The sequence below is a fragment of the Schistosoma mansoni genome, chromosome 1 (genome assembly GCF_000237925.1).
Source record: "Schistosoma mansoni strain Puerto Rico chromosome 1, complete genome".
NCBI classification, from domain to species: Eukaryota; Metazoa; Platyhelminthes; class Trematoda; order Strigeidida; family Schistosomatidae; genus Schistosoma; species Schistosoma mansoni.
Window position 1 is genome coordinate 41953791 of NC_031495.1, and position 22199 is coordinate 41975989.

Consider the following 22199-nt stretch of genomic DNA (forward strand, 5'->3'; position numbering starts at 1 on the left):
TATTTTTCTGATTACTTTTAGATATGAATATTTCTGATGAGTTCCTATAGGTCTTATTACAGTACCTTTTTACGTAAGTCATTTATTTTAATGATTGCGATTGATTAGAATAAGTCGACACTGAGGGCTATTCCACATGATATTAGACATCAAATCAGTAGCTGTAAAGTTTAAAGTCAATAAATCAATCACTAGCGTAAAGAAGTGATGTATATTTTCTGTTATAAAGTTACTTTTAGAATTAAAAACCTAACACTATACTGCTGGACTTTTTTAATGATAATTATAACATTTAGTCTGGGATACTGTAATTATTTCTTGACGTTTCTTAGAATGAGTTACCAGTGTATCACATTCTAGTGTCGTCTTAGTTACTAAACCATCTTATGGTTCTTCCCAATAGCATTATCAAAATACTTTCAAGAATACATGATTTTCATCTAATTTCTTTCAAATTCTCTCTATTTTTCATAGATTGTAAAGCTATGTTATATAGGTGCTTTGACTTCGTAATCATCCTTAAATACCCAAAGATTCATACTAAATGGATAGAAAGCTTGAAAGTTTATACTTTTTTTCACAATGAATTCACTTTTCTTCATGAGAATCAACACACTGTCAATTATTAGAACATTTATTATTTAAAATAATAATAATAATAATAATAATAATAACCTATTTCAATCCTGTAATCAGTTATTATAAAATTTCATTTAACAATAGTTGATTTAACAACTAATAAATGATTCATATTTTTTATACTTCCCTTTCTATCCATTTTAACATTCACATTTTTAATAGTTAAGATCATGAATCAATTGAAGCTTGATAATCATGGAGAACCCGGTTGAAGTTAGACATTAACACCGTTTGATGCCGGCTCAGTGGTCTAGTGGTTAATCGCTCGCGCGAAACTGATAGGTCCTGGGTTCGAATCTCGCTAGGCGGGATCGCGGATGCGCACTACTGAGGAGTCCCACAATAGGACGAAGCGGCCGTGCAGTGCCTCTAAATTTCCCAGGATGGTTTAGCTTCAATTGATTCATGATCTCAACTACTAAAATTACTATAATATCCACAAAACCCCTTCTGATAATATTCACAGTTTTATTCAGATCTTACTTTAGGACATTTTCGATTAAGTGTGTGTGTGTATACTCTAGTGTATATGTATATGTGTATGCATGTAGCTGACATCTATTTTATTCGATTCAATATCTTTTTTTTTCAACAAAAAAATAATAGATCAGAGGAGGTTTTGTGGAGAATTTAGTATTTTCACAGTTGAAATCGTGAGTCGGTTGAAGTTAGACATTAACACCGTTGGATGCCAGCTCAGTGGTCTATCGGTTAAGGCTTTCGGCTCGAGACTGTAGGGTCCTGGGTTCGAATCTCGCTCGCGAGAGCGGATTCGTGGATGCGCACTGCTGAGGAGTCCCATAATAGCACGAAACGGAAACGCCGGGTCCCAGTGTTTTCGATGGTGGTCTAGCTTCAATTGACTCATGATTTCAACTGTAAAAAAATAATACTCTGAAGTAGTTTTATAGTTGTTTAGTTTTATAGTTGTTTAGTTTTATAATAAACAGGACTATATAGTGTTTTTGTTGTTTGATCATATAATAATAATAATAATAATAATAATAATAATAATAATGGGATCATAATAGATAAAATAACATATTCGATTTTCCTTTATGCCTACCTGGTTGTGAAAACAGGATTTTTCTCCCTTTTTTGGGTCTGTCATTATTTTTTTTTACTTTTCTGTTCGAAATATAAGCAAAAACAACTGTCGAAATGTTTTATTCGACTCTTTCCGTGTTATATGTTAGAATGCTTATATTTAATTAAATCTTTCCAAATACACTAAGAAAAAACAGATTAGGTATGATTAGTACTTTGTTGTTTTTATTAATGTCACTGTTGTTTAAAACTTTTAGTTACTTGAATGTTCTGTTGTTACATAACATTTAGTCAGAAGAATATTCTGTTTTTTTAAATAGAATGTATATAAATGTTATTGTTTCTCTGGATGGTATCAACGAATCTCGGATGAAAGAGATCTATTTATAATCAGTAGAGTAACCACTAAAGAAAGAAAACTAATTACCCAAAAAGTGTGTAATAATTTAAATAGAACATATAGAAGTTTTAGTGATGAAAAATATTGTGCCACAATTTTATTTCATTCCATTAAAGTGTATCGTATTTCATTATTCCTGATAAATGAAGCTAAAGGAAAACAAGATATATATATACAACATAGCAACAGTTAATTGCATTATGACTTACATCAGTGCCCACTAATTTAATATAACATTCCATTGCTTTTGATCCTGCTGAGTTAGCTCGAAATATCATAGATTCTTTTCCTTAATTAAAACAAAAAGGCAAACAGTTAAATGAGTTTTTTCAATAACATATACTTTTAATAAACAATGAATAATTATCGATAAGTGAGTTATATATATGAGAAAGAAATAATAGTCTAGTAGTTTCTATTTATTAAAATTATTTAAACACATAAATATTGGTACAAGGGGACACCAGATATATATATGCGCCACAAAAAATGTCATTTCATTTAATTGTGTGTGGACTGTGATACTGCCAAGGTGCCCGAACTGAAACAGGTGGTTTTCTTAGGGGGTCACACTCGGAGCCTTTGACCTAAAGGTCTGATCCACAAGGCAGTGGAGCATCGTGAGGAGATGTAGTCCCATGGTAACCAGTAACCAATAATTGGTTCATACGCCATTTGTTTCTTCAGGATACTGGAGCCCATGTGCACCATTGGTTTGGAATCAGGGTTTTCCAACTCCCCTAGGTGGACTTTCCGTGCCCAGCAACCCGGTTAAAGCGCCGGACATTCGCTTTTCGTTATCTCAAATTCGTAATCAACAGTAATGCCACGAGAAGGCAGTGAGTAGGACTTCCGTGGCAGAGGCTATATACGCGTGGCAAGAGAGAGAGCAAACTCGCCCCACCCTCGGTCGTAACAGGGCATTTGGGGGTATTAGTTTCTAGTTTTTAATGTTCCTTAAGCTAAATTCATACCAAGATGTAAACTACAAACTAACAAGTTTACACAAACTTCTTACACTTAAGTTGATAATTTATCTGATAAAATATATTTATAAAACAATATAATACTGAATATGATAAAGTAATATGTTATAGAGTCTATTAAGTATTTTAAAAAGTGAGTAAAGTTGAGGGACTGATAGCAAAAAGTGAAATACTTGATTAAGTCTAAGGATTTTGAATTTCATATTTCAAATGATCCCTTTAATGTCACCGGAAATCAGACAAAAAGTATATTTCATAGGTGAATACATGAAAATCAAGGTCTATTAAATGATACATTTCCTACACTAAATAAAAAGTGCTGTTGAACAATTTACTAATTTTTCTTTTTGCATTGTACTAGACAAAATTTTTACATCCGTCATAGTGAATTATGAAAATTCATATGATGAAATTCTATCAACTAGACGGTTTTTTTGTTTGTTTTTTTTTAATAGTAATTTTATAACTTATTCAACATGGAAAGAAAACTTTCCAGTCAGATAATCTTTGTCATCTTTGAAAATAACATCACATTGAAGTTTCTGAATGCAAATTTGGTTTATAGTTGGACCAAGTATTGTTGTTTTAGTTTTTGGAAATTTAACCGGTTCCGGCTTAACATCTAGAATGCTTTTTCTTCATCAAAATTATACATTATGAAGGTTTAAAGTAAAATATGACAGTAAGATATTATAAAGATGTTCAAATGATTGATTGCATTCATTTTTGTGTTGAAAGCTTTCCGTTACATGTGAAATAATTCTGTAGTGTGTCTTGATGAAAACAATTAGATTATATAAGAACTTTAGTCTAAATTAAAGAGAATAGTTTCACAGTATTTGGGCACCGAGTTGATGTAAGACATTTCCTTGAAAAAGCTTGGACCAGATTGCCAGGCGAAACGTTGGATTCATTCGCTGAGATTTTACAGATATATTATTCCTGTTTAATGTCTTACAAATAGATTGGTTTCAAAACAATGATATTTCAAATAGTTATACCAAATATATGGAATATGAAGTAAAATAGCCTATGTACTATGTGATATTATTAAGCTAAATAGTCTTAGTATTCTCTGAAAGACGACTTATTTAATTCTCAACCATCAGAGATAAGTAGTAAGGTAACTATAAATATATATTCTTCTGTTTATTTATTCTTTCTTTTATTCATTCTTTTGTTTCTTTCTGTGTATTCTGTCAGTGCTTGACCTTCTCTGTTCCTGTTCGACTGTTGTTAATTGCTGATTTCTTATACTTATAAATAAGACTTTTTTGGATGATCACTATCATATGCAAAATTAGAAATGTAATAAATGTTAATGAGTTTGTTCTTTTCAGACAAATTAACATAGATATCTATCCACTCTATCAAAATTAAAATATTCAGTAAAATCTGTTAGAGAAGGATTTGACGTTAAGTATTTGTAAAAGTCAGTTTTGTATTTTTTCAGATTATCTACGAATTGTATTCAAATTTCATGATTGTACAAAATTTGTTATACTTCGATTAACACATATATGACATTAATATATAGATTGATTGTCGATATTTAATATTCTTGGCGATTCTAGATATTTACCGTTTGTGGATAGGTTAGACGATATAATAATAGTTTTTAAGACTTGACATTTGTAGAACTTCACTAACAATGTCTCCAAAATTTGAAGTCTATAACCAAAGATTCCTATTTATACTTCTATAGAATTAATTACCAGATGAGTATATATGTTATTTGGCTCATTTTTTTAATTTCTTTTCTATTCGGGTTGATATAATAGGATGCCATGGTTATATACATTGACCATAGCAATATACTTACATGCTTATTGTGATATAAGCAGCTTCAATGAATTAAAGGGTTTCTTCAAGTGAACACAACCAAAATAAATAGTGGGAAGTTTAAGGAAGCTTCGAAATGTTGATAGACTTAGTTTACGGGAAACAAACTTTATAGATGTTTAGCTATGAAAATAGATCGTTATCTCGACTTTGAGAACCATCATTTAGAAACTATTGAAGACAAAAGGCACTGTAAAAACTATTGAACATGATGTCGAAAAAGATGTTAGCAGTTACTGCTTTATAACTAGATCTATCGAATAAATTAGCTAAAAATAATTATGATTTGGTTTTATGTATTACTTTGTTTTATGAATCACACCGATCAATAACTAACTTGTCTGTTTTTATTGTTCCCCCAAAACACAAAGAGTATAATGTAAAACTATATTCAAAACTCAGACATCAAAGTTTTTCAATACACAATGTAATTAAAAGGAAGCAGTGGAAAAATAACCTACCATTATTACTTAAATCTTCACGAAGTAGTACTGATAAAAATTCCGCTACAGATAAATCTGGTAGTTTTTCAAAGATATTTACAAAACAACTAGTCAATTCTTCTTTTTGTTTAGCTGATAATTTAGGTTCCAAGTTCCTGATCAAGTCTAAATATTTTGTTTTGATGAACTATAAGTGAAAATAAAGTTTATAGGAGGGAAACATTTAGAAGTATGATATATTATTTTATATAACGAAGATATTCAGAAGTTAGTTTTAAAAACAATGAACATTGTTAAATAACTCAAATAACTCTGATTACAACAAAGAGCGGCAAAGGGTATCAGTCTCTCACTTATCTATTTATTTATTTAAACACATAAATATTGGTACAAAAGGGCACCAGATGTATATGCGCCACACAAATCTCATTCGACTTATGTGAGCGCTGGGATACTGCTCGGGTGCCCAAACCGAAACAGGTGGTTTTCTTAGGGGGCCACACCCGGAACCTTTGACCTAAAGATCTGATTCACAAGGCAATAGAGCGTCGTAAGGAAATGCAGTCCCATGGTAGCCGGTGATCAACGATTGATTCATATGCCATTTTTTCCCTCAGGATACTGGAGCCCATGTGCACCATTGGTTTGGAATCAGGGTTTTCCAACTCCCCTAGATGGACCCTCCGTGTCCACCAACCCGGTTAAAGTGACGGACATTCGCTTTTCGTCCTCTCAATTTCGTAAACAACACCCCCGTCACGAGAAGGCAGTGAGTAGGACTTCCCTGGCAGAGGCTATATACGCATGGCCATGTGAGAGCATTTCTAGAGGAAGAGCGGACTCTCCCCACTCTCACCCGTACCAGGGCATTTGGGGGCAAAGTATGTTAATTTCCTTAATATGATAGTTGTATAACTCTGGTTATTAATCTAAGAAAACGTACTACTATTTCAAATTTGTACCATTATGTCATAAATGTATTAGAAATTCTTGGAGGATTTAAAATATCATTCCTAAGGTTCAAAAAAATCAACTATGAATCCGATCATACTTGCACTAGAAATTAACTTAATTATCTAATGTAGATGACTCATCCCACATTACTGACAAAATATGCGTTGGAGATAAACGACACATTTCTCGTCTATATATATATATATATATATGCTAAATTTGCCTGGACTACAATCCGGACAAGGTCACGTATGCATCAATAACTTTCTATGAAATATATATATGGTGAAAATACCTAGTTTGTTTTTATGATTTGTGCCTAATAAAGAAGAAAGAAATCCACAGGATAATAACATTTACTGTTATTGCGTTGAAACTGTTCTAGCCAGAAAAAAACAAACAAACAGTTAAATTACAAAATTGTATGCAACGGAATTGATTTTATACGGTTGTTATACAGTTCTTTAATTAATTCCAAAGTATTTGTATGATAACATTATGGTTTATATTTGAATTAGATGTTCACAGACAGATAATCTTTCAATCTATCATTGTAGATGGAAATAAGATAGACTACTTGAATTTATCTTGTATTTACCAAGTTAACTGGTCTTGTAAGGCTCGTTACATTAGGAGAATATTTAAGCTAATCAGATATAAGATTTCTGAATACCATCCTCATTAGGTTTATAAATAATAGTTAGGGTTGATGAAGAAATCACCATTTAGTCACTTAATCAAAGTCAATTAAGGTTGAACGCAACCTTTCGGTTTATTGATTGTATGCTACTAAATTTGTATCATTATATATATATTCCTCTTTTACGTATAGTCATAGCTTCCCTCATTCATCTTTGCAAACCTGACCTCATTCATAAGAAATTCGTGGAACCACTCATTTTATTTTGCTTACAAACAAAGGTCCGTAGCCTTTATCCTACTATCCCCTCTTCTACGATTTTGCTATAATTTTTAACTTTCTTTGAAGCTTTGTTCTTGAATAAGTGTCATATTCTTCTTTTTGTTCTTACGAAACGGCTATTAACATTTAACTTCATAAACAAATTTTTCTAGTTTACTTACTTGATATTATGTAATAAGGCATTCATATAACTATGTATCCTATTTCATTTATCTATTTATACCTTTAAGTGTTACGATCACCCTACTCACCTTGACGTTTTATCTAGTTTGTTAAGCACCTTGTGAGTTTGCAGTACCGTTATTCAACATATTCACTATTTGCTTGTTACCATTTTTACCCTTGTTGTCAAACATTTTTATTTTAATTGAGATCATGAGCCAGTCAGTGTTAGACCACCATTAAAAATCTGAAAGCATTGGACGGCCGTTTCGTCCTAGTGTGAGACTCTTCAGAAGTGCACACCCACGATCCCGATTACAGGTCTTGAATTCAGAACCTACGGTTTCTCGCGGAGACTTAACCTCCGGACCAACTGTATTAATGTCTTGCTTCAACCAATCTAATTTTATTTTAGTATAAATTTATAGTATAATAATATAATAGAAAGTTAGTTGAAAAAAAGCATATTCCTTTTCTCTGTTTATCATTTTGTAGTAATTTCATTGACGTAGAAGGCTCACCTTAAATAATTTACTTTACATTTTTACATGAATGTAACAAGGTGGACAATTTTTTTTCTACTATTTAACGATGAAATTTAAAATATGCATCAACTCTTTTATACATACATTTTTAATTGAATGTACCTTAGGAATTCATTAATTCATACCATGAAGAAACGTCAACTAGTTTCTATTTAAATGGGTATTTAATTGTTATTGAGGTTCATTGTAAACTGACTTTTCAATACGTCCAACACCTTGTTAGGATACTTCGTGTTAATGTCATCTGAGAGTATACAACAACTTAAAAGATATAATCTTTACTTAATCCACTAGAAAACTTATAAACAGGGAATGTTGTAAATATTTGAATAGAAATAGATCATATCATTTTTGTTAACTAGATAAACCATAATTGCTTACCTCTTTCAATTGATTATAACAAGCAATCGGTAGAATATCAACTGTTTGATAATGGATCATCATTCTTAATTGAGGTAAAGAATTTTCAGATAAAATAAAATTATTTGTAACTGAATTACTATTAGGTGAAAGATTTGGTGAAGTTGCAGTTGATGTAGACGATGATGATTTAGAAATGATTTTATTAGTTTTATTAAAATTACTATCAGTAGTGACACCAGCAGTCCATGAACATTTCTTTTTCGACAGTTCCATATGGTTATACTTTAGTTCATTATCATCATTTAATTTATTATTACTATTAGTAGTATACTGTGAATTGGGTATAATTGAAAATGAATTAGAATATCCAAAACATGAAGCTGGAATAGAATGTTTACGAAGTCGTCCCGATACTCCAGTTGAAGAATTGATCGACGGAGTTTGATTTGTATCTGTCTGTTGCTGATGTTGTTGATGACAAACTTGTAGATTTTCTAGAAAATTTAAATTTGAGTTAATTTGTGGAGGTTGCATTATAAACCATTTTTGTATCTCACATTGTTGTGAATCATCGTTCAATGGAATAGTAACATAACCTATTGTACAAAATAAAGATATAGTTTTATTTGATATAAGATCATCATCACAAAATAGTCAGCTAGAACAATTATCATATGGGCTATTACTTAGTATACAATAAACTTAAGTATATTAGTGCTATAGGAAGTCATATGAGGTCAAAATGATCCAGTGCTAATGTCTCTTATTAGGATGATTGAGAATATGGTTTTTAAATCTCACTTGGCGTACCATCACTCAGGACTTTAGATATGCCCTACTGTTTTGTGCAGAACTTAGATCCAAAGCTATCAATCGATTATCTCCAACCGTCCGACGCATCAAGTGGAGTATGCGGATGCATAGAAATAACCAGTCACAGAAAAAATCGTCAAGATACATTGATTAATTAACTGGTGTGTAACTTTAATATACCTGCTTCAATTCAAAATAGACATCGAAGATATCATCTAGCATACTAACGAAGGCTTCAAAATCCCATATTCGCTATCATTTACCACCATTTTGATATGTTATGTGGAGTCATCTTCCCATAGGGTGTATTTCAAAGAACAACCTTATTTATTTAATCTTGATAAGTTAACATTGAAGCTGTGATATATTCTGAGGCACATTGAATATGGGTAATTAATTGATGAAGTCGTTCACTAACACGGTAATTCAACATATGGAGTTCAAAGCCGCAAAGTTTATCTACTCTTTCAATATAAGTATTAAAATCCATGGATGATATTCATATTTATTTTTGGAGGCCAAAATCAAACTAAAACACCAATCTGAATAGATTCTAGAAGCCTACAATATCACATACCACTGTAGTTGCGTCAATATCTAGATGCTGAAGCGAATAAAGTAGTAATTATCCAGTAAGTGAATCATTTTTAGAGATGAAGCCTTATATATATAGTTGCGAATCAATTTTCACATAAAATATTTTTGTTAAAATGCACTTTATTTATTACTTTTCATTCTATGATCAATAATCAGTAATTCTGTGAGGATTCTACTGATATTTTACTGAAGTTTGATTTTCTCAGAACAAAATGTAGTATTTAGTTTGGGTTGTGGAGATTGTTGAATTTCCTTGAAATCATGAACTGATCAATGTTAGACTAGTGGATTCCAACCGTGTCGGGTGTGAGAAATTTATCTACTGAAGACAATGGAAGATGATCGCGCGAGGTCGTGAGTGCTCACTTCTGGGGAGTCCTTTACTAGGACGAAGCGGCCTTCCACTACGCTCCGGTTTTCAAACAGATTTCTCTGTGTCACTTATAGATATGAAGATCAAATTCACTGGTCATATGAATGTTACTGCCAGTTGTATCTAGGATGAATTTTGAATTTTTATAGAAACGATGCAATTGAACTTGACATGTTTCTTATTATATACAAGGAAGAACATGTAGAAATCATCTATATTCTATCTTTCTAATATATTTTCAACTTATTGATTTATACTACTAGTAAAGTGATTTTTCAATAACCAGCTTTGATGAAAAAGTTCCACGTAAAGTATACATGAAATAGTTATGTATCACATACCGATAAATTGATTCTGATTTTTGTTCCTTTGTCGTTTGTCTTTTACAGAAGTTGCTTGCCTGAATAAATTTATTGTCATAATGGATATTATAGGCAAATTGCTGTCATTGTATAATTAAAAACAAAATAAAATAGGAAATAATAAAAATCATACTTTAAATAAATCAAATACGTTAAAAAGTAACATTGATAATTATACAAAGACAAATTGAATACAGGGTTACCCGTTAATTTAAAAATTTGATTTTGAGTAGTTTATTCATTTCAATCGAATTATTTAAAATGATTGTTAAAACAGCCTTCTTTCTCACCCCTTTCAAATAGAAGAATATTTTCATTATTTATGTACAATCTGTATAGTTTTGATATAAGTATTTTTGTTTTCCATTTTCAAATATGAAACCTTTTGTATATACATTTTCATAAAGTGAATGGGCAATAAATATTAAAAATCTACATTTATGTATATTCAATTACACTGGAAGTTTTAAATGAAATAAAACTTCACATTCATACTTATACCTGTTGTAAATGAATCAATAACATCAAATGCTACTATACTAATGAGTTTGATGTATGATAAAAGTCTTATCTTAGAGAATCTGATGTATAATGAAAAGTGGTATTTATAAATTTGCTAATTGATTTAGTTGTTAATGTTAAAATTTAACATCCATTCACTACCCAATGGAAACATGACTATATATATATATATATATATGCTCTCATATGGCCACGCGTATATAGCCTCTGCAAGAGAAGTCCTGCTCACTGTCTTCTCGTAGCATTACTGTTGATTACGAAATTGAGAGGACAGAAAGCAAATGTCCGGCACTTTAACCCGGTTGATGAACACGGCGCGTCCACCTAGGGGAGTTGGAAAACCCTGATTCCAAACCAATGGTGCACATGGGCTCCAGCATCCTGACGGAACAAATGGCATATGAATCAATCGTTGGTCACCGGCTGCCATGGGACTGCATCTCCTTACGATGCTCCATTGCCTTGTGGATCAGACATTTAGGCCGAAGGCTCCGGGTGTAGCCCCCTAAGAAAACCACTGGATGCCGGCTCAGTGGTCTAGTGGTTAAGCGCTTTAGTTGGAAACTGGTAGGTCCTGGTTTAAAATCTCACGAGGCGGAATCGTTGATGAGCATTGCTGAAGAGTCCCACAATAGAACGAAACGGTCGTCCAGTGCTTTCAGGTTTTCCTTGGTGGTCTAGCTTCAATTGACTCATGATTTCATCTATGAAAATACCGAAATCTCTGGAAAACCCTTCTGATGATAAGAGATTATACAAAATAAATCTTTCGTATAGATTCTTTTAACTTTCGATTAAATGATAATTGTAATGAATACTGGATAGCAGAATATTGCAAATTTTTTGCATTTGGAAAATATTTGGATTACTTCATTTTTGGAGGTATCAAAGTCTACAAAAATTGTTATACAGAATGAGATATTAACAATTTAGTTGGTGCATATTTATTGTTTACATCAATATAAATGTGTTGTATTCCGTAGAGAATTATGAATCGTAACTTTGAGGACAATTATGGACCAATGTGATATGTATATTTCCTATTGTATAATTGCTAAGTAACGTAACTATTCATATTCATGTTCCTTTTATCATAAGCCTTATTTTGACTTATGAACAATTATTATACGATTTACAATTCTTGAGTTATCCCTAGTCCATTAACTACTGTTCACCCTTTTCACAGCCACATTCGGCCAAATCTTGTACAAATGTTATTTTCTATTTGATGGTACGATGTAGTCTGTTTGATTGGTATATAAACCCAGTATGTTAGAGAATAATGATTGATATTGCAGAGGCTGTTATTGTGTTCTGGAATTAACTGGTTGGGCTAGGCAGAAAGCAGGACTGATAAGTACTCAAGACTGTTCATACGGCTTTTGTGTATCATTGTCCGATCGATAATTCGCTCTTCTCTCATTGGCAGGAATCAGCACGTTCATATATCAAACAGGGCACACACTCACACGATACAACAAGATGCACATTCAAATATCAGTATAATATTTTGTCATTTTATGAAAAGAGGTAGATCCTATAAATACAACTTAAACTTCATGAGATACCGTCCGGAAATTTCTTGTTATTGCATTATTTTGAATATATTTAAGAATATAAATCAATGTTTCTCCAAATACATAAGTCATACCTAAACATATAGATACACAATAAGATGTGTTCTTTGAATATATTTACCAGAAGTACTTGTCAACTTAATATTAGTTATTTTCAATAGAGAAAATGTTTTGTGATATCTAAAAAGATTATAAACTGTTAAAATCATTAAATCATTCTCCAACAGTTTATCACAATAAGGTAACTAAATCACCTTGGATTTTACATGGACCACTGTGTAGAATATATTGCAAATACTGCCAAATATTATTGTAAATGTATTTTAAGAAAAACATCTTAACAAGATCTTCAGAATAAAATTTCAGTTACCATTTTAAACTTTTCGTATGTCCTATTTATGATAAAAATCTAGGGAGATATTTATTTTAAAATTAAAACATATGTCAACATAAAGAATCATCAAAAAATAATGTTATTTCATCGAAATACAATATCATAAGGCAACAAACTTGGGTGTACATTGTGATGATTTTAATTTGATTAAAATAATATTTATCATGAAAAGATTCAGAAAAATGTACAAAAACAATATTCGCTTATTTACTTTAAGTCAAATTGTTCCCCCCAGAATACAGTTCCATCTGACAGTTTACTAGTTGTACGCGCATATAATGTACGATCCAAACATATTTCACAAAAGTATCTGTAATAATTAAATGATAAAATATTTTTATCTTTAAAAATAAAAAAAACAACAACAGATGGATTTTTATTCAATAATTTTGTTGCGATGTCCATTTGTTGGACTGACATTACTGATGACTGATTACATGACATTTATTCATTTTTTTTAAAATAAGAGAATAATCTAAAGTTATTTATTCGTATATACCAGTTTCTAAGTGATATGTATTTAATTAATATTCATGTTTTCTTGTGACTTATTAGTTTATTCCATGACAGATATTATGCTACATTTTTGTCAGTAACCAACGAATAGAAATATTACATTACACATTACAACCCTAAACCAAAAATTGTAATGCGCTCACTAGGGACTAGATTCGAGAGGGAATTTTGGGAGTTCTGGTGAGAAGCTATGACCAGTGAAGTTTACTCATTTCGGATGTGAAGAAGTTACCTATCGAAGACGGTGAGAGATGGTCACACAACATCGTGAATTGGTTGAAGTTAGACATTAACACCGTTGGATCCCGGCTCAATGGTGGGGAGATTAAGCGTTCGTGTGTGAGACTGAAGGTGCTAGATCCGAATTCCATGTGCGAGATCATGAAAACGCACTGCGGAGGAGTCACATACTACGAAAAAACGGTTGTTCAGTTCTTTCAGGTTTTCAATGGTGGTCTTACACTGATAATTTGATGATTCCAATGAAATACAAAAAAAGAGTAATTTTATTTCCTTATAAAAAAGAAATTACATTTATTTACTACTCATTGGTTTAGGATTATTAAAATACTGAAAATAATAAAAATGGGATACAGTTTGTTTTCTGATAAGTTCTATTTCGAGTTTATATCTTTGTACAAATCAGAAAGTAACTAATTGATATCAGGTACGAATGAATTCGATCACGAGTATAGTAGTTGAATGATGATAAAGAAGATATAAATGAAACTTAAAAAAAACCCCGAGTTGATAGTTTTAGATGAAACGATTAGTAATTTTAATAGTTGAAATCATGAGTCAATTGAAGCTAGACCACCATGGAAAACCTGGAAGCACTGAACGGCCCTTTCGTCCTATTGCGGGACTCTTCAGCAATGCGCATCAACGATCTCGCCTCATGAGACTCGAACCCAGGACCTACCAGTCTCGCACCAGATCGCTTAACCACTAGACCACTGAGCCGGCATCCGATGTTGTTAATATCTAACTTCAACCGATCCACGGAATTGAGCGACACATCCACCATTGTCTTCAGTGAGTTATTATCTCACAACAAACCTCGTTGAACTTCACTGGTCACTGCTTCTCACTAGAACTCCAGGAAATACCTCTTGAAGCCAGTCACTAATGATAGGAATCAAAATGCTGAAGAAATTATATTTTCATGCCCATGTATATACATACAAATACATATGAACAACATAGTGAATTTGCTTTGAATTCATCTTGATAACCATCATGATTAATGTTTAACCATTAATTATCAATTTAGATAAAAAACTAAAAGAGATTTGAATTCACTTTTCTTTACAAAATCAGCTCAACAGTTAGTTTGACGTAAATCTTCGACTAGTATTTATACTTTAATGATAATTGTTTGATTTAAAAGTTTTAAGTTTAGATCCTTTGATCCGATAATTCAAGTTATTAATATAGAATGATTTTTTTTATAAAAATTCACTTTAAGTATATATCACGATTTCTTATTCTATCCATTGCATGTGTATTAAAAAAAGAATAATTGACAATGCTTTCGTTATTTTGTGTAAGATCAATCAATCCATGGATTGTATATTTAATATAAACTGTATTGAAACTAGTGAGTTCCACAAAACTCAAAAGTGAAAAGTCTTTTGATTTTCGACTTTAAAAAATGATACTAACCGATTATCATGAATCAGTTTGAGATTATTGAATTTAATAACAGTAATAACTTCGACTGAATGTTTACCAGTTTATTTTTATTTATTTTTACCCATAAAAAGTTTTTTAATTTGGTAAAGTTGATTATAATTGAGTTTAATGAGATTGTAAAAATGAAAATTTACGAATAAAGAAAGTTCCAGTTTCAAACCAAGGTGTATAATTTAGAAAGAAAAAAAGAAACAGATTGTGCAAAAATGTATAGGTTTAATGTACTCTTGGAATAATTTGTTTCTGTTTTGTTACTTTACATAAGAGTTAGATGTTCTCGTGTCAAACAACCAAAGAAAACTAAATAAGATGAATCCAGAAGACTTTAAATTGTCATATTGAATTAACAAATTAATATATTAAACATCACTCATTATGTTATCGGACTGAATTAAAAAGAAAATTATAATTATCAAAATAAGGTAAGGTGGAACAAGGTAAGTTTAATGTTCTGCTCATCAATTTTGTGTGGATTTCCTTAGGGATATAATCAAAATTATAATAAATAAATGTCAAAAATACAAATATGTGCTTAATTGTATTCGATTATTTCTTTTAATAAATTCAGACCATATTGCAGAATAAAACTTTATAGTTATAAACCTTTAATTGTTGAGATTTGTATGCATATAATGTTTAATTTTAATGGTTTTCATACATACAACAGGATCCAACTATTATGGAACGTTTCATTCAAATTAGGATACAATTTTTTGTCGAACTATTATTGCGTCTCAGGATAACGTATTGACATTATCTTTGTATATATTCACGTAGTATTACTTGTTTGAATCTTCCCATTGATGTTTAGAACTGCAACTGGTCAGTCTCTTATTGGCATATGTGTATACTGTGCATATTGCCTCGATATAGCCTTATTTCACAAGCATTGTAAACAAAGATGAATAGTGGCTAGCAGTGGAATTGAGGATGCGCTTTTTGTTTTATTTGGGACTCGTCAGCTGGATGTGCCTACATCTCGAGGTTGGTGTTTACTCTGGGACTCGAACCCAGTACCTTTCGCGTCAAATGCCAACGCTTTATCCACTTACCTACTGAGTACTTATAGCCAATTGCTTGTTCAGTGGGGTGAAGTTTAAATTCACTTAGTATTGTTTGTTTGAATCTTTCCAATCTTCTCAACTCTGAGATGCGTGAATATCCACCTGACGAGTCCCAAATAGCACGAAACGAGCGTCCCGGATTCCACTGCTAGCCATTATCCATCTTGCCTAAAATTATCTTAGTATGTTTCATATTCCTATTAAAGTGTATTTTTAATTTTAGGATATATCTAAATACAATGACTTCTATAGATGATAAATGATACCATAGATTCCCATTATCAATAATTTATTCTTGACATTAATTTATTTCTGTGAAAAAAGAAAGAACTGTACTATGTTTAATCAACTACAATGATAGAATGCAATTACACAATAGATAAGAATGTAATTTGTCGTTAAATGTTTTGTTTGATTTGAGTATCTACTCATTAAGATTAATTTAATTTACAATGAATGAATGAATTATGCAAATTTTGAGATGAATATTTCTTAAATGATTTAATTTTTATTGTCATTATATTGAATAAAGAAATAGAAAAATTTGTTTTCATGAGTAACAACTATTTCAGAATCAGCATAATTTGTCTTTTTTTTTCTTTCTTTTTATTACTGAAATAGAAATTTCCTCAGCTATATTCTACAATGAGTTTTCATTTATTTATTTAAACACATAAATATCGGTACAAGGGAGCACCAGATATATATGCGCACACAAATTTCATTTGATTTGTATGAGAGCTGTGATACTGCCCGGGTGTCCAAACTGAAACAGGTGGTTTTCTTAGGCAACCACACTCGGAGCCCAACCAGTTAATTCCAGAACACAATAATAGCCTCTGCAATATCAATCATTATTCTCTAACATACTGGGTTTATATACCAATCAAACAGACCACATCGTACCATCAAATAGAAAATAACATTTGTACAAGATTTGGCCGAATGTGGCTGTGAAAAGGGTGAACAGTAGTTAATGGACTAGGGATAACTCAAGAATTGTAAATCGTATAATAATTGTTCATAAGTCAAAATAAGGCTTATGATAAAAGGAACATGAATATGAATAGTTACGTTACTTAGCAATTATACAATAGGAAATATACATATCACATTGGTCCATAATTGTCCTCAAAGTTACGATTCATAATTCTCTACGGAATACAACACATTTATATTGATGTAAACAATAAATATGCACCAACTAAATTGTTAATATCTCATTCTGTATAACAATTTTTGTAGACTTTGATACCTCCAAAAATGAAGTAATCCAAATATTTTCCAAATGCAAAAAATTTGCAATATTCTGCTATCCAGTATTCATTACAATTATCATTTAATCGAAAGTTAAAAGAATCTATACGAAAGATTTATTTTGTATAATCTCTTATCATCAGAAGGGTTTTCCAGAGATTTCGGTATTTTCATAGATGAAATCATGAGTCAATTGAAGCTAGACCACCAAGGAAAACCTGAAAGCACTGGACGACCGTTTCGTTCTATTGTGGGACTCTTCAGCAATGCTCATCAACGATTCTGCCTCGTGAGATTTTAAACCAGGACCTACCAGTCTCTAACTAAAGCGCTTAACCACTAGACCACTGAGCCGGCATCCAGTGGTTTTCTTAGGGGGCTACACCCGGAGCCTTCGGCCTAAATGTCTGATCCACAAGGCAATGGAGCATCGTAAGGAGATGCAGTCCCATGGTAGCCGGTGACCAACGATTGATTCATATGCCATTTGTTCCGTCAGGATACTGGAGCCCATGTGCACCATTGGTTTGGAATCAGGGTTTTCCAACTCCCCTAGGTGGACGCGCCGTGTTCATCAACCGGGTTAAAGTGCCGGACATTTGCTTTCTGTCCTCACAATTTCGTAATCAACAGTAATGCCACGAGAAGGCAGTGAGCAGGACTTCTCTTGCAGAGGCTATATACGCGTGGCCATGTGAGAGCATTTCGAGTGGGAGAGCTGACTTTCCCCACTTTCGGCCGTACCAGGGAACTTGGGGGCTCATTTTTAACTCTCATGATTTTTACGTTTACTATATGTGCCTGGTCTTACATTGTAGCTAACTGACTGACAAAGTTACAATAGTCCCCCCCAAAAAAACATTAAATCAATATTTGTGTGTCTATAAATCAATAGCTTAAACTTCTTTGTTTTTTATGTATTCAAAATTACATTGATCAATGTATGTTTTTAACCAAACAAATGTTAGTTTTCTAATAATAAAAAAACTTCCTTAAATAAACTAAAAATTTCAACAATTTTCATATACATAGGTTGATGTTTAATTTAAATTTCAGTAGTTTATTCAGTATTTAGTTTTTATGAAAATTCTTTCTTTCTGTTCAAAACAGATGACAGAAGTGACATTTTTAAAAAAGATGTTTCTGTTCTATTATGTTTTATTTGTTTTAAGTTTAAACATTATAAAAGACGATAAATGTATAGGTTGCATTCACTTATCTTTCTTCACTATTTTTTTTTAAAAAAAATAGTAAACTTTACAGAATATTTGATTTTCAGTTTAAGGTCATATATTATCTTTCTTAACTGTCCTGGTATCATTCAATCAAGTTATTACTTTGTAAAGCATCTGATTGGAATTTTTTAAGTTGGACTGGAAATACCTAAAATTATTAGAGCAATATGTGTTGATGTCGCTTCATTTATGGGTATTTTCGTCCTGTCTTTAATAAATTCTATCAATTAGCCTTACGTAGTAAAGGTTCATCTACTGTAATTATTAAATATTTTCTCATTATTAAGGATTGGATGTATTCTCCGTCGGCATATCAATAAATTTCACATAGTGTATTCTAAAGGTACCAGAAAAAGAAGTCCAATCTCGTAGTTGAATCTCAATAGATTGACTAATCCTCCTCATTTATATATACTGATCTATAACATCTCTTCAATGTTAGTATATGAAAATAGTTTTATATTGAATCACGACATTGTCTCGTGAAATGTACCTAATAAAAACCGTTAGTAAACATTTTTAAAGTTATATGAACGTAGGGAGTTTTTTGATGTTATGTATAGTATATATCTTAATCTTCAAAGGTACGTATGTTAGTAGTTTCTTTGACTTTCTTTATTTAGATTTTCTTCTAAAATCACTTTGATATCATTTCTCGAATTTTTCTTTCCGCCTAAAAACATTTACAGTTTTTACTTAATACTTTAAAACGTTCGTGTTCTTTTTTTACCTATTTTTACTTCATTAACAATAAACGTTAATAACTAAATTCTAGTTTGTTTAAAAAAACTTCGTCAACTACTTTTGAATATCATTTCATCTTTTTGTTATTCTTTCGTTAAAACAATTTCTTATAACACTTCTAACTGTTTTTCATTCTACAGCATTTCTACAACTTTAAATTAAAATAACTACACAATACATGTATCATATGATTGGACACACTATTAATACTAAAATTGAACAAGCAAAAATGTCTGTCGGAAAAACTAAAGTAAATTTCTAGGTACGTAAGTTGTTCATTCACAACAACTTGATCCTAAGCTAGAAGTACGGAGTCAAGAAAGTCACTGAAATCTATGATGTTTTAAAAGTTGATGTTCACTCTGAGACTCGAACCCAATACCGTTCGCTTCAAACGCCATCGCGTTATCCACTTAGCTACTGAATCCTGATTGCCGCTTGCTTATGCAATGGGGTGAAGTTTAAATTCACTTGTTACTGTTTACTTGTATCTTCCCATTGATGTTAAGGACTGCAACTGCTCAGTCTCTTAATGGCATATGTGCATACCGTGCGTGATGCCTCGGTATTGCCTTAATTCACAAGCATTATAAGCTATCAGGACTCAGTAGCTGAGTGGATAACGCGATGGCGTTAGAGGCGAACGGTACTGGGTTTGAGTCCCAGAGTGGACATCAACTCTGAGATGCAAGTACATCTAGCTGACAAGTCCAAAATAGGACGAGACGCGCTTCCTGGAGTCCACTACTAGCCACTATCCATCCTTGCTTATAGATTTATGGTTAGTTTGACAATAAAATTCTTAGTCTACAATTAGACCTAATGACTATATTAACCCAATTCGTAATGATTTAAAACTAATATCTATCCTCAAATAATATAACAGTTTTCGTTAAACCCAGTAACATATTTAAAAATTAACCTCTCGAAAAAACTACTGAAATTCTTTCATACATTGGTCTCTTCATGAGAACTTATTAACGATTGATTTCTTCCACTGTATATAATTGAAGAACGAAATTGTTTACAATAGCAGAACTTTTTAAAAAAAATAAACAGTAAATATATTACTTAAACAGATAAATGATATCGATTATACTTTTAAATCGAATATATAGAGAAATTTTTGAACATTTATGAAGTAGATTGAAGGAATGTTTTTTTTAGGTTTCGAGCTAGCTGAGATTCATCATCCTATAGCATACTATGTATCTATAAGTTAGTAGTTTAAAGCTTAAAACAATATGGAATATCTTATTTTTTGTGTGGAATTTAAATGTGTTTACCTAACTGTAGTTTGAAAAGTTTCACAAGTCAGTCTTTTTGTAATCAATGCAATGAAAATCATCTCTTATGAAAAGCAATGATAAACAATATTAACCGACACAAAAACACAAATTCTGATTCCCTAATTTAGGGCATTACTGTTGTTACTGAAACGGATTATTTTAGCAATTATACAGTTCTCTTTATTTTTCATCAAATGTACACTTTTGACCGAATATCCGATTTTCTATATGTCACAACAAAGACAGTTTTGACGCCGTCAAAATCAAAAGATTAGCGTTATATATAAACCGATTTTATTTTTTACCTAATGTCAAATATCACTTATAATGGAAGGCAAATAATTATTTGACCATTATTTAACAAATTTATGCTGTACACTTTTATTTAGAAAAATTGTGAACATAATTATTAAACGTGGATATAAAAGTAGTCGTATATTTACTGTTTTCTCGATAATACGTGATAGAAAAATACACTTTGTTTCCCATATAATTTAAGTATAATGAATTGAATCAGAGAGATGTTTTGTGGAGATTGTAGGAATTTAATATTTGAATTCATGAGTCAATCGAAGCTAGACCACTATAGAAAACCTGGAAGCACAAGATCAATACGTCCTAGGTTCGAATTCCGCGGGGCGGGATCGTGGATGTGTACTGCTGAGGAGTACCATACTAGGATGAAACGGCCATCCAGTGCTGCCAGGTTTTCCATGGTGGTCTAGCTTCAGTTGATTTATGAATTTAATTTATTGAAAATTTCATTCTTTTCTAGTCATAACTTAATACCCCTTGTTCATTTTAAAGAAAATATATAAGAATTTTTAACAGTAGAATCTTCATTTGAATTAAGGGGAATTAGCATCAACTATTTCATAAGAATATTCTCAATATAAAGTTATAAAAAATTGTTCTTGTTAAAAAACTTCTCCAGACATACTTGTAAAACAATATATGGTTGTGTAAATAAATGATTTGAATTCTTATCATTATGGTCACACTTTATTCCCTAGGTAATGCTAAGAATCCCCTCATTTTTAGCATAATAGTGTAAACGTTTTTTACCATACGTTTATATTTATATTTATTCCACAATATATAATATTTTCACATTTATATTACCAAAAACAATTTAAGACAATCTGGAAGTCGCATTGTGTAAGTGGTTGTTCATTATTAGGTCATGAATTTATTGTTTGAATTAACCTATTTTACCTCATTCTGTTTCCTACTTCAAACGTACCAGAACAAATAATCAAGATTTCCATTATTGTTTTTTCTCATTTAATTATATGTGATAATTACCAATATGTTCTTTTATTTGATAATCATTATGGAAACCAGTAGATATTAACGTGATCTAAATACTTTATATGCATTTTTTAGTCTATTGTTTTATGCATATAAAGTACACATTTTTTAAAAGATGCATTTTGTTATCATTAAAACCTACAGACT

The 22199-nt window shown here is 31.4% G+C and overlaps 1 protein-coding gene and 1 non-coding gene across 2 annotated transcripts in view; both read right to left on the minus strand.

The window, feature by feature from the left end:
• Positions 1–22199, minus strand: part of Smp_144590 (putative synaptic ras gtpase activating protein, syngap) — a gene marked incomplete at both ends in the record, with an annotated part of 107451 nt that overhangs the window by 19823 nt on the left and 65429 nt on the right. Inside the window, 4 exons of the mRNA XM_018794473.1 lie at positions 2296–2375; positions 5385–5544; positions 8322–8899; positions 10428–10528. Of these exons, the coding sequence (XP_018648883.1) occupies positions 2296–2375; positions 5385–5544; positions 8322–8899; positions 10428–10528 (919 nt within the window). The remainder of the gene's footprint in view (positions 1–2295; positions 2376–5384; positions 5545–8321; positions 8900–10427; positions 10529–22199) is intronic.
• On the minus strand, positions 16146–16214 carry Smp_tRNA_02275_Gln_TTG.1.1. Its single transcript has one exon. It is a non-coding gene (tRNA).